The sequence below is a fragment of the Apteryx mantelli genome, chromosome 5, assembly GCF_036417845.1.
Source record: "Apteryx mantelli isolate bAptMan1 chromosome 5, bAptMan1.hap1, whole genome shotgun sequence".
Classification (NCBI taxonomy): domain Eukaryota; kingdom Metazoa; phylum Chordata; class Aves; order Apterygiformes; family Apterygidae; genus Apteryx; species Apteryx mantelli.
In genome coordinates, this window is record NC_089982.1 from 17,913,578 (window position 1) to 17,938,478 (window position 24,901).

The 24,901-nt window shown below is 39.9% G+C and overlaps 1 protein-coding gene across 4 annotated transcripts in view; it reads left to right on the forward strand.

Annotated features, from left to right (window-relative positions):
• Positions 1-8,636: 8,636 nt before the first annotated feature.
• NFKB1 (nuclear factor kappa B subunit 1) overlaps positions 8,637-24,901 on the forward strand; it is a 61,712-nt gene continuing 45,447 nt past the window's right edge. For 2 of the 4 annotated variants that reach the window (XM_067297567.1, XM_067297570.1), the window contains exons 1-3: positions 8,702-8,735; positions 22,081-22,133; positions 23,323-23,407. In XM_067297567.1, the coding sequence (XP_067153668.1) occupies positions 22,089-22,133; positions 23,323-23,407 (130 nt within the window). In that variant the 5' untranslated portion in view covers positions 8,702-8,735; positions 22,081-22,088. Of the gene's footprint in view, positions 8,736-8,829; positions 8,847-22,080; positions 22,134-23,322; positions 23,408-24,901 lie in introns of those variants that run through there. The other 2 variants (XM_067297568.1, XM_067297569.1) reach the window with 2 other exon arrangements.

Here is a 24,901-nt window from a genome sequence, read left to right on the forward strand (position 1 = left end):
AGCATTTCATAGGTAGTCGGTGTTCCTCATTTTCTCAGTGCTTGACTTAGACACTGAGGTCTGATTGCAGAAGTGCTGAAAGTATTCACATCTGCAACTGAAGTCAATGGGGGCTATGTTTTGAAAATAGCAAGTACTATACCAGTGTGTCCAACTTTTCTAGTCAGGCAGGTCCCTTCTAATGGTACATGAGGAACATTCACAACCGCCTCCTCCAAGTCTTGTCATGGGATGGTGCAAGACACAGTGGACCCCAGAAAAGATTGTGATCGAGAGCTGCCTGTGGCCTCCAGAACAGTTTGTTTGGCCTGCAGCTCGTTTCTGAGGTCATGGAAGAAAGATGGCCACAAACTGGCCAGACGAATTATCCAAGTGCAGCACACAGAGATCATAAGTCATAATATGGGCCCATCCAACTCTCTAGTCCTAATACCTGTGGAAAAATGAGATTCTCTGTGTCTCAGATTCATTCTAACAGTCATATTTTTGATCTTAATTTCTCTGGGCTTTGGTTCTGCACCCTTAGAATAATACTAGCATCTTTGTTACAAGAAGAACATCATTCTGACCTGGCTAGACCACATTTGGAATTCCTGCAGGCTCAGCTGGAGTTAACCAGAAGCATCCATAAAGAAACCATTGGGGGCCTTACCATGACCCCCACTTTACCTTCTTGCAGACTGATACATAGCTTGCCAAACTGTCTTGCCTCAAGAAAAAATCTGAACAGTTTTGAAAATGCTGCTAAGCCTTACTATACTAGGACTGCATAAGCCCACTGCAAGGACATGTTCCAAGTCTGCAGAGAAGGCAGAGATCCTCCCTCAGCCACCAGCCCTCCACCCATGCAGGTCAACAAGAGTTTGCTGTTGATGTGAATAAAAGTAGCGCTGAGTTCTTACTCTGCTATCTAAGGGAGTGTCTTTGGGTGCAGCTAATTGTTGGCAGCACAATGCTAAAAGTTGTGAAGAGTTGTTGTAAATACACCCAAGGGCTTAAACAGTAGTCTCATATTCTTATTTGGACACCTAGTTAAATAGGAACACTTGAAGAGTTTGCAGCTCCATTTCCCTGCCCTCGGGTCAGAAAAGTCATGTGCACTTACAGGTCAGGTGTCAGCACTGCAGAGACCCTGAACTTGTACAAGTACAAGCATCTAACATGTCACAGCACTGTGTGGAGTTCCTCAGCCTTGAAAGCAGGGCATGCCATATGAGCATGACAGCGTTCAAGACAGCGTGTTTGGGAACAGCAACAGAATGACACAATCAGGCCGATTCTGGGTTTGGTGCTGGGATGATCATTTATAGCTTAGAAGTCTCTGCACCATGTTCTCTTACACAGTGTAAAACTTGAAAGAGAAACAAAGTGTAAAAGGCTGTGCCCCATAATCACCCAGGCTCCTTCAGCTTCCAGTCAGTAAATCGAGAGAGGAACTGAGAAAGAAACTAGAATAAAGAGAACACACTGCTTCCTCCACAACCATCACTCATTGCTTTTCTTGTGTAGAGTAAAAAATAGACTGAGGTCTCCCTCTTTTACTGAAGACCCTGCTCTGTCATAGGGTTCCTTTTCCTGTTACAGCATATTCTCCTGCTTTTCATCAGCCTATTACATCTTATCACCATCTTAGATAGCACTGGTACTGTTTCTGGTGGTGTAGTTACAAATTGCAAAGTATCTTCCTAAAAAAAGTTTCTAGCCATCATATCTTTGGAGGAAAGGTTGAGGACATGAGCCTTTATGAAACCAAATCCATGACACAAACAACTTCCCTTTCCCACAGTCCCCCAAATACTCTTTTATAATCTTGTGTTTTTTAGAAGGCCTGATTTATTATACTAGTGATTTGTCTTAGCTCATCATTCACTGTTGTTAACCCCTAACATTACAAAATTAAACTCTCCTAAAACCACAGGACTTGCCTAAAAAATACATGAATTTAAAAGATACCTTTTGAATGCTGGGATTTTTTTTTTTTTAAGTTTTCATAGGTTTTAATTTTTCATCAAAATCAGAGAGAAGAAACTTTCTTTTTAAGTAGAAGCTCTAAAGTGGCCACATATCCAGATATTGCAGGGAATTTTAAGAAAAATATCACGATTCATGGTAAAAGCTCAAAATTTACAACAGCATCAGTTCAGGAAATCAGAATGTCTTTCTACCTACAGTCAAGCAGAAAACTTACATGAATGGCTACATGAGCTCAAATAGCAATGAGAGTGTTTCCCATAATCCTTTTGTTGTTTTCCATTATGTATGTAGAGAGTGAGATTTCTGTGGCAGAGAAAATCACTTCCCTACATATATATGTAGCTGTCTGGCACATCTTTCTTTCTTTGGTGCCTTTAAGAGCTGTTACAATATAAAATAGTACTAAAAAGTCAAGTTAGCTAAATTCTGCTCTTTTCTAGAGAATTAACCTTGGACATACTCAGTACATCTGACCCAGAATGACACTCTAAATTGAACTAAGGATACATTTAATGAAAGTGACTATTAACAAGGCAAAGTGACCAAAACAATTAACAAGAATCAAATAGCTGTTCTTGACTGCATTAACTTACTGCATGAGACATTGTTGAGGCACTAAAGCTGCCATCATGTAATGGGAAGAGCATATGTCTCTTGAGAAAACAGTAATGCCCCTGAACTGGCTTCTGATGGGTGTAATCAGATAAAGGTTAGAAGTACATATCATTCAGATATGCAAAAGACTATGAAGAGAAAGCTGACGTACTCACATAGGAAGTACTGATTATTAATCATAACACAGGGATGGCAGTTGGGAGGAACAAGGGAGTGAATGCAGTGGACTGCTAAGAACCTGCCGTCACTGAAGTCAAATGGCAAAAAAGAATGCCTTTGCCTTCAGTGGCTGGCCAAGGTGTTAGGTAGCTGAGTGATAAAAGAAGGGATGAATCACAATCTGTACTAAGTCCAGCTTCTGAAGAACAGACTGGTAGATTGGTATTAGTCTTATTACCAGAAATCACATTTCATAATTGTGACTCTATTTGCTGTAGCAATTTGCTTTTGGCTCTGCTAACGTATATGACCTTTACACTGTTACACTACTGCATACCACTCACGGTCCCTTAAATAATTTCCATAAATATAACTATATTGTGAGAATGCATGTACATCAGTCCTGTTGTACACCACCGTTACGCAGCTCAGCCTCTAGACCTGGACTGATAGATAGGACCAGCCTGGGCAACGCTTTCTGAGCAGTCTGCATTTTTTTTGCATGAAGCAGCTGCCAGGGCCCATGCAATTTAGCAGGCTGGCAACTTCTCACAGTGCTCTGGGTAGCTCTCCCTTGAGAACAGCTACCTTGTAGCAGGTTTACACAGAATTTACCCCCCACTATTTTCAGTGTAACTGAGAGGCTTGCTGTGAAATGCTCCTTGCTATCTGTCAACCTAAAAGAAAAGGATGGGGAGAGACCTGGCATTGCATAGCCAAACAGAGGGAAAGCTAGGCTAATAGTTCCAAAAATGATATACACAAAGTTACCTTTTCTGCTTGTTTCTTCAGTATCTTTGTACAAGTGATATCCTGTACTGTCATAGAGATTAGATCAAAAATTGAGGAGTCATGTATGAAAACAAAGCAAAAGATGTTGGAGCTAAGGCTGTCATTGGAATGCCTAATGTGAGTGTTTATACCTAGATTTATTTTCTAAATTAATTGGCAAGCCTACTTCATGGAAAAAGAAAGTACACTCATAACAGTATTTATCAACTATTAACACAAGAAAAACTATAGGATCCCAGAAGAGAAATTACAGAAAAGACAATGTGGAGCTGGTAAACTCCCTTCCATCCGTTCAGGATAGCATATCCTGATCTTTTTCCCACTTTTGAATGACCAACCTAACCTCTTATTTCCACTATCTGTATCTCATGCACAAAAGTCAGCTGTCACATAGAAATACAGGGTCATTCACACTGCTATTCAGATTGTTCAGATTGGTGCTGATCTTCAATAATACCTTATTTAAGACTTCATGACTGCTTCTTGTTTTGTCTTTTTTCCTTCTTCTCTTACTTGCCTCTACCTCTCTCTAAAACTCCCTTTCTCCCACTAATTATGCTCATCAGCCATATCTGCAGCCTTAAAGTTCTCTTATGAAAATCTTCTAAAACTATTAATTATTAGCTCTCCACTATTGAAATCTTCTCCTGCTACAGTTCTGGCACCTTTGCCCAATCCACACTGGAACTTTTAGTCTTTTAAGCATAGTTCCAGGTCTGAAGTACTTTGGAGGTAATACGAGACCTCCTATTGTTTTGCAGTTCTATAGGAAGCAAGTGAAAGGTAGGTTTGGGATGTGGCCTATGTAACTACAGGAGACACCATACTGTTCTGAATTTTGCAGGGCGTTGCTGTATCCAGCTAAGAGCTGAAGAAATACACGATGTGTTGAGACCAGGTCATTATCCACCAGAACAAAATGGTCTAGCAGAGATGACAGAAAGTACTACTCACGGATGCTGCAATGTGGGTATTTAGCATCATCATTGAACTCTAGAGGCTGCGTTAGCTCAAATTGACTGGCTTTGCATATATATTTTGGCTACTTAGGGTTTTTTAAACAATTTATATTCTCTGCTTCATTATAGCTCAATATATACTCTGTTTCAGAATGATGACTCCATCTTAAACATGTGATATTTATTTTCTCTCTTTTTAAGTATATCATCTCTTTATGTTCCTGGTGGATTAAAATTACAGGAGAAAATGGCAAACATAGCCATATGTTGGATAAAGCCAACAGCAGAAGCTGGCTAAACCTTGATGACTGTCTACGAGAACTGGAGTGTGGGTAGGATGATCACTGGCTACTGTCAAAGGCAAATCAGCTTTTAAATTAGAACTTCTGGGTTATAAAGAAATAATGGATTAACCAGGAAGGGATCTGGATGGCATGGCATAATAGGCCAATAAAGAAGTCATCTGACAGGCAGCTAGCTGAAAGGTTTAAAAGGAAGTGTCTCAAAGGTGCTATTTTAGATTTTTCCTTCTTTCTTTCCATTTCAGTATCAAATCTATGATGCCAAAGGGAATGAAAAGATCCTGACCCAATTCCAGTATTTATCTCAGAAACTGAGAAAATAAAGCGGGAAACTGACAAGTGTTTCAATATTATTTTCTACATTTGTGCATACTACTTGAAGTGAAGAGTGAATATTTCAGAAATCTCTGCAAATCTTGCATGTCTGTCTGTTTTCATATATTGCTGGAGGAATAAAGTTTAATTCTCAGAAACAAAACTTTTTTGCTGAGGAGAAGCAATATTAATTACAAGGCTAATGGTGGGTTTCACCATTTCTGACCTTACAAAGGGGTCTATACTCCCAGAGCAAACCTAGCAATGCAAAACCAGAGGCAGCTCCTAGACTCTACGACATTTCAGGAAGCTTAAACATACGTAACCTCACTATGGTGAGACTCCTATATAACAGCTTGGCTGAGTATACAGCTAGGAAGCCTTACCTCTGATACATCTCCCCAGTATGAGAGACCGTGATGTGGCTAGAAAAATTCACAATGTCTCCCTCAGCTCAGCAACACAAGTGTTTGCTTGCTCAGGTTGAGTTTCAATTACCTGCTCTTCATCTGTGACTTGATCTTGTTCAGGTACTAAAGTATCGATAGTAATAGTGCAGCCCTCTGTTCTTCAGGAATCACTGCAAACTGCTGGCACCTAAGTCCATGTTATCTGCCTAGTTTACCTAGTAGCTGGAAACAGGGCTAGAGAAAAAACTTCTCTTTTGACTTTTCAGGTGAATGTTCCTGCGTTTTGAAGCAATTCATGTATCCAGGGTGTCCTGTGAAGATAATTCTGCCACTGTGGACTTATAGCTTGATGCTGTTGTGGGTTTCAGTGGAAGTAACACTTCTGTTACAGTGCTGAGTTATAAGAAAGACAAAGTTATATTTTAAATTTAACTGAGAAGGGAATCAAAAGAAAAGAAGCTAGATTTTTGTGGAAGCCACTTAGGCTTTTGCTGGAAAAGCTGAGCCCTGAAGTAGTCAACAATGTGTCCTTTTAAAATAAATCCACTAGTTAAGTCTCTTTCATTTTTGGAACTTTTCCACCTTGTCTGATTTTTCCGGTACTTGTTCATACATGTCTTGCCTGTGAGCATACCTGTGACTAGCTGTGACATGGCAACTTTTCTTTCAAATGAATCTCATTTTGAAACACTTCACATATTTAAAGTCTATCTAAACTTCCTTCTCACAGTGCTTTGGGACCCAGTTGTCTCTTCACTTACTTCAGTGTAAGTGAAGTAAGTGCTCTTCACAAGTAAGAAGTAAGCAGCTCGTCACAGAAGAGCTTAATATTGGGTCCAGAGAGTGTAGGAAGTACCTTGTTTAAAAGGAAAAACATATTTTACTCAGAAATGCTGAGTCATGAAAAATTGGGTTGGGGAGAGAATGGGGGAATCCATTTCTAGAACTGCATCACAGAGTGATGTGACAATCCAAATAAAGGAAATGACTGCCTCATCATACAAATGAATATATACCCTGTATAAGATTTCAGTTCTCTTATTAAGAGACAGAGAAAATCCTTTGTGTTTCCAAGCTGCCTTTCACAGTCTCAGCACTAATTTTAAATGAGTACATCTCTGTTCCAACCCAGAGCTTGGCACAAAGTATAACATCTGAATCTATTCCCTTTCCAGGGATGAAATCAGCTACCATGTTGATAGACTGGATGTGTTCAGCAGCATAGTTTCCCTTTATGACATGTCTGGTAAAAACAACAACAACAACCAAAAAAAACCATCACTGTCTCCTTGTCCTGGTCAACAAATTGTTTATGATTTGACCTTGTTTCTTTTGGCTTCATTTTTGCCTTGGATGTGAGTCCCTTGCTTCAATATAAGAGAAATGAGTCTCATCATTTAATTAATAGTTATTTGTTTTACCCCTCTCTTCAGTTACGATTTTTGCTAGTCCCATTCATCTCTGAGAGAAATAATCCTTTGGCGAGGATACACTACCTTGCGGAATCTGAGCACAACAAAAGTCATCCACAGGTGCTTCCCTGGTGCATGGCTGAATTCCTGGCCTAATGCACAGCAAGTGAGCCATGCTGGCTGTGGAGCTGAGATGCTCCTCACTCTTAGCAGACTGGAGGTTTAAGCCTCAGAATAAATTCAATAAACTCAAATATTTCACCTGATATTTGTGACCAGCCAAACAAGGTACTGGTCAGTTATAATAGCTCAGCTGAAAGGCAGTACACCCTGCAGCTTTAGTAGATCTGTCTGAGACTTGCTTACAGTACTAAGACACTCGATTTTGGTACCAAAAAAAACCCAGTATGATAGAAGGCTGGTGCTATTTAACAGAAGTTCAACTAACCTGGAAGTCTGCTCTGCCAGGATCTAAAAAAAATCCATAGAAAAATAATGGTGCGTAGCCTGCACTCCCTGCTCAGCGCTGTTTTCAGATGTTTGGTGGCAGGCAATGAGTAAACCTCCATTTACAAAGGGTCCATGAAAGGAAAGTAACAGAAAGGCATTACGTTAGTAGGTTTAAGTTCACTCTGCATGTATTCCCTCTTCCCTTAGAAGCTTTTTAGGGGTCAACAAACAAGAAAACATTAACAGCCACCTGGTTAGGTCTGACTCCACGAAAGCGTTGAGAGCATCACCATGGGTCGCTCAACATGGACAACAACAGGGTTATTCTTGTGGCGGTGATAATTCCACGTATTCACACAGCTTCCTCCAGGCTGGAGGGCCTCTCCAATCAAGAATAGTTCGGACAGCCCTGGGAGCTGGGAGAGGGATTTTGCCAGCCATGGGTGGGTGGCAGACACTTCCCTAGCTCCGCACTGCCCTGCCTGCTTCGCTATTGTCTCCTCCCTTGCCCAGCGTAGATTTTCTTCCTGCGCTTTTCCAGCGCAGGTGGAAAGAAGCCACAGGTGGGAGAAGTCACAGAGGGAGCCCCTCCAAAGAAGGCTGCCGGTGCTAGGAGCTGTACAAGCACATCTCCTTGCCCCACTGCCCCCCCCCAACGGCTCCCCCACAATGGCTGCCCGTTCTCTCCCTGTCTCCCCCAACAGCTAACCGCTCTCTCCCTGCCCCCCCCCCCAACGGCTGCCCCTCCTAACGGGTGCCCGCTCTCTCCCTGCCCCACCCAACGGCTCCCCCTCAGCGGCCAACGGCTGCGCCCCTCAACGGCTGCCCGCTCTCTCCCTGCCCCCCCCCACAATGGCTCCCCCTCAACGGCTGCCCGCTCTCTCCCTGTCCTCCCCTCCCCAACGGCTCCCCCGCAGCGGCTGCCCGCTCTCTCCCTGCCTCCCCCCGCGGCTGCCCGCTCCCTGCCTGGCTGCCGCCCCGTCCCGTCCCGCCCCGCCCGCGCGGCCGTTGCGCTCTCGGAGCGTCAGCGGGAATTTCCAGTCAGGAAGTGCGGCGGCCAGGGGCAGGGGCGGGCGGGCGGGCGGCCGCGGGGGCGGAGGCTTCGCAGGCGGCGGCCGCGCAGGCCGGTGCCGCTCGGCTGCCCTCGCCAGCGGGCCCGCGGAGGGGCGGGCGGGGGGAAAGTCCGCGCGGAGCCAGGGCGCGGGCGGCGCCGGCGGCGTCACGCCGGTTACATGGCGCGGCGCTGAGGGACGCGCGGCCGGGCCCCGCGAGCGGGAGGCGAGGACGACGACGAGGACGCGGCGCTGCCAGCTCTGCCCTGCCCTGCCCTGCTCTGCTCTGCCCCGGGTGAGCCGCCGGCCCGCCGCTTGCTGCCCTCTTTCTCTTTCCTGCCCTTCCCCGGTGCCCGTTTGCCCCTTGCGCCGGCGCTTCCTCCTCCCTGCGCGGAGTCGGTGCGGGGTGAGTCCGGGCCGGGCGGGGGGCGTCTGCCGCGGCTGGTGCCCGCCGCCGGGAGCGGCGGCCGCCTTAACTCGAGCAAGGGAAAGGGACGCGCGGGGCAGCGGCGGCCGGTGCCGCGGCCCGGGAAGCGGGGGGGCTGTGGGCCCTGCCCGCGGGCGCGATCCGGGGCACGGCGACACGAGCAGCCTCTTCTTCCCGGTGCGGAGCTTCTGAGCAGGGCCGCTGCCGCCTTGCTTTCTCTTTTGTTCTTGTGGATTTAAAAGTTGCCCTCTGTGTCAGCGCGCGTACCGCGCCGGGACTCCTCTGCCTGGTAGCTCTTGGAGCACGGCTGCCGCGGGCTCTTCTGCCCGTGTTTGTTGTAAGGGGCTTGCTGGCCCGCAGGAGATGTCTGCGAAGTGCTGTCAAATAAGCTCAGAAAGTTGGAAGGCCGCTTCTGCCGGCCGTGTGGTGGGTGCTTCTTGTCAAAGGATAGGCTGCTTTTTGCTTGTTTGGTTTCAAAGGTGGCATTTGTGCTTAACCCGGGAAAGAGTTTGGAGCATCTATGGTTGTATAGTGATTCTCTACCCTTAAGGGGAAAAAGGTTATTGTGCAAACATAGTTTTGCTAGTGGCACCTTGGTGTCCTGATCATGGGTGCGTATTGCAGTAGGTTTTCAAGTGAAGGGAATGTCACAAATAACATAAATAAATGCTACTTTCAGAAGTGGTAACTAGTGAATTTTTTAAAGGCGATGGTACTAGTAAGTAGTGAAACTGAAATGTTCTCACAACGATACAGAAGTATGATCTGATTGATTGTTATATGCGGCCTTAGAAACAACAAGATTTAACTGTTCATCATCACCGTTATTTTTACCTATTGGTGCTTTCTGCTTCGATGCTAACTTCAGTTAAGAAGCTCGGCTGACTTATGTGAACATAAAATAGTGTTATTTCTGAACTTCAGTATAGATGAGCTAGGTGTTGTTTGGCTGCTATTCTAATACAGTATACTGGTATGTACTTCCATTCAAACAAGCGAAAATATGAGTGCCTGTAAGCGTTTGCAGGATTAAGGCTTCATAGGCTAGAATTCATCACAACTTCAGTGCCGTATTTCAGCTTCCTGTTAAAAATGTTCTAATCTTTGCTAAAGGACAACATTTGAAAAGTAGTACATATTTTAAAATGTTTTTTAAAGTTCATTGTGTGTTAGGCATGTTTAGTTCCATACTTCAAAGTCCCCCTTTCATTTATTCTTTTTAACAGAGAAACTTAAGTCAATATTAAGCTTATGTATTCTCTGCTGTATCACCTTATACCCTACATACCTTATACCTGATATAAGATGCTGCACCACCTTAAGCAGCCTTACACCACCACTGTCAAGCTCACACAGCGCGGATGAAAATGTAGGTCTTTATTTTATTGATATTCCAGAGCTCTTGAAATAATATGCTAGTCAGAATGTATTTCTGATTTAGAGACACATTTTTATTATTTCCAGAGAGAATGCAGCTGCCCATTTTATGAAAGCATTAGAATGACGTCTTAGTTATCTGCAGTGTTTTGCAATCTACAGAAGAGAACTTCAGTTTAGTTAAGAAAATGAAAGAGGAAAAATCAGCCTGTAACTATACAGAGGCAGACTCTCAGCTTCTCTAAACTTTCCTGGCTCAGTAATTTCAGTGACATTTATGCTGAAATTTTATTGTCAGGATCTGCCACAGAGGGTATACCTGGAGATTTCAAGGAAACTCAGTGCTGAGATATGTGCAAGAACTGTTAAATAATTTGAACTGAAGTATTAACTAGCAGATGGAAAAAAGAAAGCCTTTTTCTTTCCACCTTTGTCCCCTTTTTCAAGAAAGAAGTGTCCAATTAACAGTAAAGTTACCACAAAATCAAACTGGTTTCTCTTGTGAGTAATGAATACGTTTTGGATAGCGTTAAGATTATGAAACTGAGAATGGCTTTGTTTCATTTTCTGTCAAGTTGTGTGTTTTTAAAAAATAATATTGTAGTAGATAAACTTCATACTTGATAGAGACCTGTAGTTAAATCAGCATCTAGATGATTTTCTTGTTGTTGTTTACATTTTGAAATCAGAAAATTTCCCGGAAAAAAATGTGTGCTGGGGGAGAGAGCAATCCCTTGTTTTCATCTTGGTAGCAGGTAAGAGGGTGGAAAGCAGAAAGCAATGTTTCATTTATATATAAGTTTTAAAATTTCCTACTTCGTTTGTTGAAAATCAATAATTATTTTAATTGTTTCTCAATGTTGCTATGTACTTAATTTTTAAAAAATAAGTTAATTTACTTTTTTATTGAGGTGTCATTATATGATTTCGTAACGTTCAGTAACAGATACCTACAACCAAATATTGACTTGAATTTGGTGATTAATAAATTTCTGAATTTTCACAGAAAGCGAAGTTCTTGCTTTCCAGCATTGCCTTCTCCCAACACCTCCCCAAGCAACTGTCACATAAGTATGTGCAAGGTCCAAAAATAAGTGCAGTTAGGAAATTTGTGTTATTCTGCTCATCACCACCGGTGACCCTGGAAGCACAGGAGCGAAGCATGAAGGCCACTGAGTCCTCACTGTGAGAAATGCTCCGTGCTGCCTGGAATGCTTAAGAGTCTGTGCGTCCAGACTCCCTCTGTAGTTATGCGCATACATACTAAATGGTGTGTAGAAGTTGCAAAGACACAGTGAAAAAAGATGTATTTTTTTACTAACTTACAGTAGGCTTTCTGTGGTAGCTATTGGTCAGAAAATTCTGCAGTCTTTAGAGATTCTGTTTAATTGTTCTATGTTTTCATAGATCACTTCAAAATTTACTCACTGAAATGCTCCCACCTTTTGGTGCTGTAAATGTTCGCCAACTCTAGATTCAGAAGTATTTGTCTTAAGAGAGAGAATTGTATTTATTTCCTTAAGCAACTAAAGAAAAATCTAAATTTAACTTCTTTGGAATTTTTTTCAGCATATCGGTAGTTTTTCTGTGGTTCTCAGTGACAAAATAATGTAGGTATGAAACAAGAAGAGAAAATGTTCTTGGTTAGGTAATGGGTAGGAAGAATCCTGGTCTTGGTCACTGTCAGCTCTGACCCAGATATCTTAGAAATGGAAGTTGTAATTTTATGTCCATTAAATTAGCTGTGTAGCTTTTTAAGAAGTTCCGCATTGATAACATCATTATTACAGTTATCATTAATTGTGCCCTTAGGTCAGCCAGGCACTTAAGTTTGCATCTCATTTTGGGCACAGAAATAATTCAGTGGGTTTTCGTCAGTGTTTTAATTTAAACGTATGCTCGTATATCTTGCGGAAGTGCTGTTGACAGTTTCAGAGGTAAGGCCTTAAAAGATGTTTCAAATGATTCTAGTCTCAAGGTAAAATCCTTTGTTTAGGGCTTAGGTGGAGCTGACAGACCATGTGTTAGGAGGAAGTTTCTATTGCTTCTACTTAACATTTTTTCCCCTTTCAGCTTTCATGTTCTTGTGAAAAGCAGCGCCAATTTTTTTTTTCTTCATTTAAAACATAGAATTAGCTAAGCTAAAATACATGTGTATTTCATTCACTTCTCAAAGCAAACTATACTGGTATCAACAGATCAAGAACAAAGCATGTCTGAGGCTTTTTTTTTTTTTTGATCATACTTCTATCTGCTAGCAGACTTGTGGACAATTTTTAACATACACAAATGAAATAAAAACAAAGTGAGCAGATATTTTTCTAGTCTCGGTGTTAGTCTAAATGTTTTATTATATAATAGGTTACTGTAGAAAATTATGATTGAGGGGCATTTTACTATTTCTCTGTAAAACACAGTCAAATTAAAACCTTAGTAACCCATGACTTGCTTTGCACCCTTAGATTTAAACCCTGGATAAAGTAGGATTGAAAACCTTCAAAATTAGGGCTCTCGGGTATGCTGTAATGGTGCTCTGTGCTCTTTTACCTGTACGGGCCTACCGGCTGATGGTACTAATTTGACTGTCTCATGTTGCATGTTCAGTGGCTGTTTGCATGCAAAAGTCTCCTGAGAGTCCCTCGGCTGACTTTGGGGTTGCAGCGGTAAGAGCCCCTGGTGCTCCGCGAGCCCACTCTGAGAGCTGTTGTCCTTTAAACAGGGGGCTGAGTCTTTGGTCATGCGCCAGAACCTGCGCCGGGCAGCAAACCTTACCTGAACCGCACCTCTGAAATCTTGCGTTTGTTTGTCTTTTAGCTCCTTAGAAACATTGTTCTTTCTCCAAAAGAAGGAAAAGGTTTGGTGCTTAATACTCTTGTGTCATTTCATTTAAGGCTTATGAAATGGCATGTGTGCTCTTTTTAAGCTAGGATTTGACTTTGATGACCTCCCTTATATAAACTAGAACTATTTCTAAGCAACATCCAGTGACTCTCTTTAATCTGTACCAAAAACTAAAAGCATTTTAAAGTGATATTCATTCTAGTTCAAGTAACATTACCACCCCATGAGGCTACAATACATTGCAGTTTTTGACTTGTTTTGCTGTGTCAGACCTCAATATTTTTACACATGCTTAGCATTTTATGTATATCAGAGTATGTGCTTGTCACATTTGAGTACTGTTTATTCCTTTTTTTTTAAGTTGCTTTCAATGTGTTTTGACAAAAACATTCTCATATTATTCTAACAATAACCTGGAAAAACAGTTTATATGTTTAGGGCAATTTAGAATATCCTCTTGTCATGTTGCATCACTATTTTGGCATTTAAAGAAGGAATAAAACACTTGTACAAAAATTCCCTTCATAAAGATACTCAACAAAACAGCCACCCATGTAGTATAGTTACTGTTTGCCAAATAAATTTCCTCATGCTAGAGATTTTTATGTAAATATAGTAGTTATCTGGTATAATAAAACATGTTTCTAGATCTCCTCCAAGAATTCTGCACCTAACAGTTCTGACTGAAAGCATCTCACTCTCTTAAAATCTTTCTTTAATATTTCTAATCAATTCATTTTCCTACGTAGGTTTTTTTTTTTTACTATTTTTATAGAATCTGCGGCTTTTGTCCAATAATGCACATTTGACTGAAGATATTTTAAAATTTTAACCTCAACAGTTTTTTACCTTTAAAAATACACAGCCAGAACTCCCAAGTTCCACCCAACAGGAAATAATAAGCAGACTTAACGAATAATAAGAAGAGGCAATTTGTGTAGGTATATTAGAAAAACAAATGGCGTGTGGTGTCGTTTTGGGTTATGTCGTTTTATTGTAGCTGCAAAAATCTAAAGACAAGTGAGATAGTCTGCTGAGAAAAGTAATGTCTTTGATAAAAATGCTTCTCTGTACAAACCTTTTCTCACTCATATATTGAGGAATTATGCAGAAATCTTTATTCAGAGGTTATACTTCTTAGCAGTAGCTGAAGGAAATAAAAAAAAAAACTTCAGTATATTTCTTTTACAGAAGAATACAGTTACTCTTTTACTGAGAATACAGTTTCCTCAAAATAAAGCAAAATAGGGGGAGAAGAAGTATTAATAATTTTGTAACATTTAAAGGGAAATCTCAAATCTCAAGTCAGTTTCTGTACTGAGTTAACATCCCTTCAAAAAACACAGCTGAAACGGCTCCTTGTCAACTTATGAGAGTTAGCAATCACTTCTCATGGTTTTTAAAATGTTTTTAAAAAGTTTTTCCTTTGCTGTTTAATAGGAGGTTCATACCAACAATGTGAGCAAAAGTATACATGATGTTTCTTTTTTTTTTTTTGTGGTTCTGTCTGCTTTTTATGTTTCAGAAAACTATATTTGTCCATCATCTCTTATATCATCTCCTAGTCTGAAGAATCCAGGGGATTGCTGACTGTAGCTTATTTATATATTATATATATTTGTATATATATATAATATAAAAAATATATGTATATTTTTCAAAGAAAAGTAGGTATGTGTGTTTGTATACATATAGCTTGCATTTTCCCAGTTTTTTCAGGCTTGGTACACTATCCATCTAAACAATAAATGTTTGGTCCAGTCTTAACCTTTGCTGAGAGACTTCAAAAACAGTATAATTTTTTAGAACTAATCCAAACAAAATGAGTATTTGAGAACAACGAAAATAAAATGACCATTGGTAAAACCTTCTTTGTATTAAGATTTTGCTTGGTTAGTATTTGGCGAGGGGGTCTTTCTTTTCCTGCCCTGCTCCCCCCAGTGTTGTTTTCTGTAGCAGCTCTGTCAGTGGCAACAGTGATGGGAGTACAAGATGCTGGTAGCTAACAGCTGTTACCTCTTAGCTGTGTAGACCTGCTTTAAGCAGGTTTGGACGGTAAGCATTCAAAATACCTGCAACTGTTTGGAGTCCTGCCTGTACAATAGTCCTGCTGTTGTTACATTGCTTTTAACAAGCGTGGGATTTGTTTTTCTCAAGAAAAAAATCTTTTCTTCAGCCTTAAAATGTAAAGTGATCGGAAGGCCACTCACAGCTTAAGCTATAAAAATAAGGCTTATCTGCATAACTGTTGTAGGTTCATGATCCAACTCATATGTCCTCTCTGGTGCTTTGAAAGATCTAAGGCTGTGTATCTATGGGCTACTATCTTGTGCAAAGGTAGAAAATAGCTATTCTCAAACTTTTTGTTTTCCTTCTGCCTCTCTAAGAATATATTTTGCTTCTCAGCCTCTTGCCCTGGAGCTGTGCTCCCATGGATTGTATCTTGGGAAAAAGTACTGTGTTACAGGGGAAGTACTGGAAACAAAGCGCTGGATGAAGATGTGGAGAGGTGACCAGAGCTAAGGCAAAGAGGCCAGGTATTGAAGGGGGTGGGCAGCGGTCCTGCCTGAAGGCACCGCAGTGATGAGGAGTTGAGAGTCAGTCTTGGGTCAGCATCTCTGTCCTTCTGTCGGAGCAGCCTGCTCTTGCCTCTAGCCAAAATCTTCTCGCCGTGGCTCTTGCCCTGCTTCGAGCCCTGCCCCAGCAACTTGCAGTGCCTCCTTGTCTGCGTGCTATTGCGGAATACATTCCCTGCAGCCCCACTGGGAAATGCTGGGCTAAAACAATTGTGCCTATACACACACAGGTTACGTTTTGCAAAGGAGAGGAAAGTGAGGCTCAAGGATGATAGTTATCGTTAAAAGAAGTAAATAGAGAATCTGGTAAACAAGGAAGAGATACCAGGTAACATATTTTGTAGGGATTGCACAATAAGACAGTTATTATTTCTACCTCAAGATTTCAAAGCTGCTACAGGATTTCAGAGAACTTGATGCCTATCATAAAAATTTAGTTCTCTGCAAACAGATGGTTTGCCATGTTTCATGATCATGATGTAGCATAAGTATAATTCTGATATAATATCTAAAACAAATTTCTTTGCCTTTCTTTCTTCGTTATTGTTCTCTGTTTTTATTAAGCAAAGTAAACTGGCTAAGAGCATAATCACAATAAATTTCATGTTTTCCATTCTTTCAATGTCCAGTAAAAGTTTTTTTTTTTTTTGAAGTAAATTCCCAGGAAGGCTCAAGGTAAAGTGCCAAAAAAAAAAAAAAAAAAAAAAAACAACCCCAAACCCCACCGCTACTGTAAGTGAGAAAACTTGCAGGAAGTCTGTGCTTTCAAAATATCAAGTCAGTTGAAGTGTAGTAGTTGCGTTTCTCTTGTCTTGAGGCCACATTTACTTTCTGAATCCCAGGCTTGAAAGGTGAAGAGAGGTTGATATTTTATGTAAAATATCGTATAAAATCAGTGATGAATGTCCTTCAATACAGAAGTTCCTTTCAACTGTCAGAGTAATTCTGGTCCAGCAGTATAATGATCTTTATTACTCAGAGGTCGTCATCCATTAACATACATATCTTCAGTCTACCTTTTATAGAATACACATTAATTCTGTACAGTCCTGTTAATCCGCTCTGTGTTATAACCCAAATCTTCTTCCATAATATATTAATCTGTCCTGAACTCAATCCTTATATTGAACTAGTTAAAAAATAATGGGCAAGGTTAGGAAGGATGGTTTGATACTTTTATTTTAAAACACAGCAGCAGGCAGATATCCTAATGCTGGTGGTCTCATTTATTTTCTGAGGATATCATTAGGTATCGTGTCGCGTTAGTTTACATGCTTTGATTTTGTGTAGCTGGAGAGAGAGTTGAGTGGCTGTTAACAATTTTCGCCAGACATCACCCTCTTTATGATGAGGCAGATCTTTGTGTGGTAGAGAAGTTGGTGACACCGTTTATCCCTCGTCTCTCAAAAGTGCATACTACTTTACACTCATATTCAAAGAACATAGATTAAAAGTAGATACCCGCTTGCCATGTCATTCTTTGAAAGTCTGGGAAAGGAAGCATATGTCACTTTTTTTGGTTTGTTTTTTCTGGTCCTATTTGAAGTGTTAGCTTCATCTCTAAGTGCACTTTAAAACATGAATAGGTAGATTTGGGGGACTGAAGCACAGTTATTTTTGCAGCTATTTGAGGTAATATTCAAATTATTTCATTTCCTGGTTGTGGGGATAAGAGGTCTTCCTAATTTGTTAGAATATACTGTTCAGGAAGTTTAGATCTTTTTACTTTTTTAAAAGGCATGCAGCTGCTGGGTGAGAAGGTGTCTGTAAACGTTTTCTGAAATAGCTGGAATATTAGTATCTGAATCAGACATCAGTTTGATTTCTCCCAGATGAAGTGATTTGCATCAGGTTCTGCTAGTCCAGAGAAAGATAATAGGAAAAAGTCCCATTCCTTGCTGTATGTATCGCATTGGATACTGGTATCAAAGTGGAAAATGGTTTGCCACCTTCTCAAAATTCAAGCTGGAAAGTTGAAGAGGAACACTAGAGGGAAGGGACTGGCCTCCAAGAAATCAAGGGCTAACAAAAGTTGTTTAGAGAAGGCTATCTTACTTTGTTTTAAAAGGCAGTTAGATATAGTGGATATTGGAAAGCAGTAGAGAAGAGGTCTGAAATCAAATTATTGAGGGAGGCAGAAAAGAGAATTCTTGTTCCTGAGTAAGAGCATTCCTACATGAAGTATGGCTTTGCATTTTAAATGCCTGATTGATTTGTAGCTTTTATGTCAGAAGACTTTAAAAAGATGTATTCAGAATGCAATAAATGAACCTGTGTACTTCTAGTTGTGGGTAACTTTACCGGATATTATTCAGTTATTAATGAAGAGCAGTGATGCAAAATAACTGCCATTGTGTGCCCTTGGTTGGTTGGTTAGGTTGGTGCAATCCTGCCATCCTCCGTCTATGTAGAAGTAACTACGTTTATCTGTTGATTTGATTAATTTACTCTTTGACTTTTGTTCTGTCTTGCTTTAGCATAACTCTAAAATTAACACCAAATTAATTTGCAAAATGTTTGTTTTGTTTGTTTGTTTTAAACCTTTTCCACAAAGGTAACTGACCTGCTGTGAGTACAAAGGAATAGTGTGCACACGTGCATGGACACACACACACACTCTCTCCCTCTCCCTCTCCCTCTCCCTCTCCCTCTCCCTCTCCCTCTCCCTCTCCCTCTCCCTCTCCCTCTCCCTCTCCCTCTCCCTCTCCCTCTCCCTCTCCCTCTCCCTCTCCCTCTCCCTCTCTCTCTCAGAAGGCACAGCTATATGGTTCTGGACAAATTTAGCTAGATTTTAAAGTTTTCCATAGTGGTAGAAGCTAAATGGTGTTACTTCGCTTACCCCTGAATTTTCATAGTAAAGAATACTGAGTTGAAAGGTTTAGTTTCCTGTCCTCCAAAATCTGAAAGAGTTCAGAGAATCTCCAGCGTGTAGACTGTCATGGTTGTTTCTGGTCTGTAGGTGCAGGGGTATTTTTTTCACTGTAGATGCAAGGTTGCAATAGAGTGTCTGGGCACTGGAGATTATGTGGGAACCAGGTGCATATGGTAGCAGAAACTGCCACAGAACAATTTTAATCCCAGTCATCTTCAAATGAGGAATACGTGTTTTTGACCTGCCTTCTCTAAGTTGCATACAGCAGCAAAGGTAGCTTGGAGGAAAACATTTGGTGACCCAAAATACAGCTTGCCTAGCTTTCTTCATAAGGGGAGACTGAACAAAGTGACTCCTAGTAGATGTTAGTCTTATCACTTAATGCATGCAGGGAAAATGCTTACAAATTCAAGCAATGAGGGAAGAAGACAACTAAAGATGAATATAATTAGTATTAGGCTGTCTCTAGTGTTATGCCGTTTTTCTGCAAGTGTCTTTTTTTTCTTAATCATGTTATTGGCACTTTCCGAATTTGCCCCATTTTTTTGTAAGAAGCAGCAGCTTAGGGATGTGTTAACTAAATAAATCCTAAGAAAACAAATTCTATTTTGGATGTAGTGTTCCTGGAACATTTTTGTCATTTGTTTTGCTTTGAAAGAGGAGAAAACAATATATTGAAACTGAGAGTGTTTTCAGTCATTTTGAAGGGACATTTTAAACCACTGGGTTAATTTTTGTCTAGGCCCTGAAAAGGCAGTCAAGTGTCTGTTTACATACACAAAGCCATATGTTTGCACATTTAAATCATCGTGTCCTTCTAATACACTGGCTTAGCATTCACGCAAGAGAGTGTCCCTAGCGTTTCCCCCAGCCGTTGCTTGACTGTTGTTGAACATGAACGGGATCAAGTAAGAGACACTCTGACACTTGGTGCCAGAGAGAGCGCGTTTAATACCGGGTTATGAACTCATTAGTACATACCTACTGCCACTGCGCAACACGTAGCTGGCTATTTTGCTTCTTCAGAGTGTAACTTCCTTCTTGAACGACTGCTGCTTTGCTCTTATGATGTTCTCATCCATTGCATCAGCCAAAAAAAGAGAAACGACAATTTTGGTGAGGTGAATATGAAGGACTGATTCAGATAAGCATAGGTTATATTTTTGTATGGATTTTAATTTTTAATATCAAAGTCCTTTAAATGAACGGTCTTCAGAAGTGCTATCTCTGCTTTTGTTGAAGTCGCATATCACAAAATTGTAAATGTGACCAGGAAACACAGAAGGTGTGAAAACTGTGCTTTCCCCGCAGAGTTCTGCTGAAGTAAGAGTAATGCAGTTTGATGAACTACAGTAGGACAAGGAAGATAGAATATGCTGTTAAATTTGTCCTATTGGGCTTACAGAAAAAGTTGCAAGATGCTTGGTTTGAAACTTTTGCAAAGAAATGTGGATTGGCAAACTGACAAGTGGGCAGATGCTGCTGATTGACACTGTTCCTCAGAACTTTTCTTCTCCAAACAAGCATAATTACCATGTTTTCTAGGTATTTTAGATATTTTGGCACACAATTTTGCTTGTGACTCATGAAATAGTAAGTGATTGAAGATGAGAGATCACAAAACAAGACCTTTAGGACCAGTTTTTATTTTGTTTGTGCAGAAGAAATCTGACATCTGCACTCACAGTTAGCTAATCAGTGTGCATCAGTAAGGTGGGTACGTTCTGACGCTTCTTAAAAAATGTTGAGGTCTTCAGATTCTTTTCCATAATATCTGTACCTTTAACTGGGAGATGTTGGCCACAAAATACTGTGTTTTTTTTAGTGATTTCAGTAGCTGCATAGTCGGTGGGGAGGGTTATATGCTTTTTATGGAACAGAAATGTCAAATAAAAATGTCAGTGAAGTTTGTTGCATGCTGAAGGTTTTGTTATAAATGCTTTGTATGTTGGCTTTTTTCATAAAGATTGATAATAATAGCAAATCATTAATGAAAATAATGCTTTGGAGAATGTGCTTGTGAGGTAATGTGGTTGACTGATACTTTTTTCATTGCTAAATTCCTGAGGTATTAGGTGATGAAGTACAGCTCAGATGACTGTGGCTACTTGTTATGTCCGCTATTCATTTTTGGCTGAGACCTTATGTCCAGTTATTAGATATTTGCTCAAATACTGCAATTAAATATTTCCTAGTAAATATTTCTCTCTAAAATTTAATTCTAAACAGGAGAGTATGTTTATTTTCTAAGTTAAGAAATAATTTTATCTTCATGAGCCACTTTTCCTGGAAGGCAGGTGTCTACTAAGTGTCTCCTATTTCACTGTTTTAAATTTTCTTTCTTTTTCTACTTGTGTGGGAAGGCTGGTTGTATGCCATCTTTGGAATTTGTTAACAAGCTGAGCTGAGCTTCTGTCAGAGTGAAGTACCTGAGTATTGCAATTTTGTTTTTGATATTTGCCTTTCTAATTCCTGTAGGGGGTTCGTAGTGACTCAGTTTCTCTTTACTGGTTTCCTGATGGCTTGCCACTGTCTTTTGCATTAGGCAGTAGGTTTTCATAATTCACTTTTCTTTGCTGGAAAACATGGTTCATGTTCACTGTGGTGGAAAATAAAAGCCGGTGACATGTTTCTATTTTATTACTTATTACCCTTATTTAGAGTGTCTGCCTGTATGCAGACACATGAATCTCTTAAAATAGGGACTACAGTTATTTTTAGATATTGCCCTGAAAAACTTTTTTTTAATAAGAGCAACATAAATGAAGTTCTAATCTTTTTAACAATGTCTAAATGGAAAGACATAACATGCATCTTTTATAACAGACCTAGTAAATTCCTAAGGTAATTTTCATGTTCTGCTACTGGTTTGTTATTATGGCCCTGGGTAAAATAAGCCAGGATAAAATTTCCTAGCACATGAAGACCTGTGGTAGAGGGTTATGGATGTTGTACATCCATAATAATCATCGTCAACATTAAAGATTGGTGGGTGCCAAGCACTTGTGGACCTCTGGAAGTAAAGATGTCCAAAGTTATTCAGTGTTTGCCTCCTTTTTATTTAAAGAAAAAAATATTGGATGCTCTTGTTTTTTTTTTAATCTCACATTCGATAGTACTTCACAAGAAAACTGCTGGGGTTCATTCATGGATGCTTTGAAGTCTTTTTATTGTATAAAAATGAACAATCCTGCTTTTGCTAAACTATGGCAGTGGTTTTGCCTAAACTGTAAGGACAGAATATTCAGGGCAAAGACAGAAACAAGTTAATTCCTGATTTTAGTGAAGTTGCAATAAATTTTGACTCTAGGACTTTGGCTGGGATTTTGAGTTGCATGGGAGCAGACAATGGAAAATCCTAGACTTAGCCTATCTTGTCCTATTCCTTGCAAATCCTGAGGAATTTTAGCAGTATTTCAGAAGTCATTAACATTATAAGCAATGTAAAATGGATCAGAGATGGGGTTTTTAGCTCTAATGTTTTGCTGTTTTCTGTGTTGCTGTACATTGAAGAAATAACAGTTCTGATCATGCTTTTGTGTTTCAGGACTTAAAATGGCAGGAGAAGATTCCTATATTATGGGAGTGTCTGATCCCCAAGTAAGTGGATTTGTGTATTTTCAATATCCCTGTATTCTGTCCTAGCTCTCTGTGTCAGGTTTTTCCCATATGTATTGCCATGTCGTCTCCTAGGTGTAACAACATGGAAATTTAAAAGCATTCTAGTTATTAGTAGGAATCAGGTTTTGAGGGATCTAGATTTTTTTTCTCTAAGCCAGTGCTTTGTGTGACTTGTAAAGTGCCTTGCCATGGTGAAATGGCTGAAATGTAAAGGAAAACCAGGCCCGCTGAAAGAAGCGGTTGAAAAACATACTTATTTTTATGTGCTGTCTGCCTGTGACACTTAGTCTGAAATTCCTTCCATGGTGGGCACTGGACTTCATATGAAAATAATGTGCTAAAAGGCCCCTCTGTATCATTATTGGTGAGATTTAGCTTTGACATTGGTGACTAAAATGTTCCTTCACTCACGCAGATCAGTACACCTAGCTTTTCAAAAGCTCTTCATTGATCCAGATCTTATTAGGTCACTATGATTCATTTGTACTGCAAGAACAGTGCTTGAATGAAAGGTTCCAGTAGAGAGATCATCTCTACAGTCTTTCATTTCCTAAAAGAGAGGATTTTCTGTTTTGTGCTTGCTCCACTTTGGAAAAAGATAGATTTAGACATGGCAACAATTACAGTGGGTTAAGATATGTTAGTGTTCAAAACAAAAATTAAAATAAAATCTGGTGATACTGTTTTTTTTGCATTAGAGCTTGTAAATATATTTAAATAAGTAATCCAGTCTGGTGGGGTTAAATTACAGAGGCGTAAATGAAAAGTCACTGATTCTCAGCAAGGCCTTGGGCAAGACATCTAGCATCAGATTTTCAGAAGGTCTTAGCATCTAGGCTCTTTGGAATATATAGCTGGTAGTGCAGGCAAGCAAAAAGCGTGCTTAGGAACTGCTGAGTTCAGTGCAGTTGCATAATACTGGTGAAACTTGGTCAGTGCTGTCAGGTTTGCTAGCACTGTTGTTGATAATCCAATAAAACAGAGATGGCTTGGTGTGTATGAGAGATCTGGTTCATCCACCTGTAAAATAGATATAAAATGTTTAGCTACTGCACTGGGGTGGTTGGAGTCTCAATATTTGCAGAGAGCTTTGAAATTCCTCACTGAAAGATGCTTTATGAAGTTATTTGTATATCTAGTAATAAGAGTAAACTCTCTTTCAATATAGATGTTTACAATGGATCAGTTCATGGGAATGAATGCAATATTTAATAATACAAGTTACATCACTTCAGACTTACCACTACGAACAGGTAGGAGCTGTTGCTATTTGATTGTAGTACTGTTCCTGCCATTTCTTCCAGTTTGTTTTTTGTGCAGGAATTCTTTTCAGAGGCTTGTTTGTTTACACTAGTGTATTTCATAATACTGCATCCCAGAGTTGTCAGCCAGGCTTAATTTGGATTGACTTTTTATTACACCCTTTGAACATCTCTTCCTTTCCCTCACAACAGTTTCAGAGGCTTGTTTGTTTACACTATTTTATTTCATAACACTTTATCCCAAAGTTGTCAGCCAGACTTAATTTGGAATGACTTTTTATTACTTTTTTTATTTTTAAACTTCTCTTCCTTCTGCTCACAACAATTTCAACAGTGAGACAAATCTGATTTTCTTTTGGCTTGTACATAAACAGAAAGTTTCAATCAGTTAAATGATTTGAGTGATCAAGAAGCTTTTAGTGACCTGTTTTTATAACTTATTTTGTGTTTTTTTTTCTAAATTTGCATCCTCAGCAACCTCTGGTGTTTGTATTGCCAGTTTGCAGAGTGCAACAGGTACTTCTATTTTTCTCTCAAACAGTGTTTCATTTGTTGTGAAAATTCTTAAGGTGCTTGTTTTTCACTAATAAAAAGTAAGGTATATTCAGCTTCCTGTATCATTTGCATCTGTTTTTCCTTTTCAGTGACTTCTCTGTTTCCTGTAAGATGGCAGTCTGATATTAAAAGTACCTGTCAATTTCCTGAATAATAACACGCGTTTGAAAGCTCAGGGTTAGATTTTGCCACTAAACGCTGAAAATAAGCAAATAGTGTTCTGCAAAGGTCTAACTAATGCTCAGTTCTTCCCAGTATAGTGCCAGGATGGGAATGCGGAATAGAAAAATATTATATCCTAGCCAATATTAGCTGCTTGGTCAACCTTGGACTGGTTTTGCATATTGAATTTCTTTGTAAGTAGTACTTTTTGTTTGAAATTATGTAGTCCTTTCTCAATTTTTTTATTACTATCTCCAGTAAAAATATTAATATTTTTCAACATGACAACTTTCTGTTGTTGATCCAAGTCTTTGATGTATCAGGAAGTAGCTGGTGTCTTCTGTATCGCAGATTCCTTTCCTTTGTTGAAAATGCAAAATCACTTTTGTTTGAGATATGTGGTACACTTGACAGCAATGTAAGGTGTGAAGGGTAAAATGGAATAAACAGTTAGCCTTTTGCTTCACTTCATAGGTAAAATTTCACCCTAACATAACAATGAATGCTGATTTTAAAAAAGGAGGGGGGGTTGTTTACTGTTCCAGCGTTTCCTGGTTTAAACCATACTTCATTTTTCTTGACTGGATAATAATGAGGCAGGATCAGGAAGCACATATGGTACGGATAATTATGTTTCAAGATAAGTTTTTATTCTGATGAGCAAAGCTCTTGACAAATATCGACTAGCGTCCAACAAATGAATGTTGCAATCATTTGTTTGCAGTGTGTTTTTATTAATGCAAATAAAATTGTTCAGTAAGATTCATC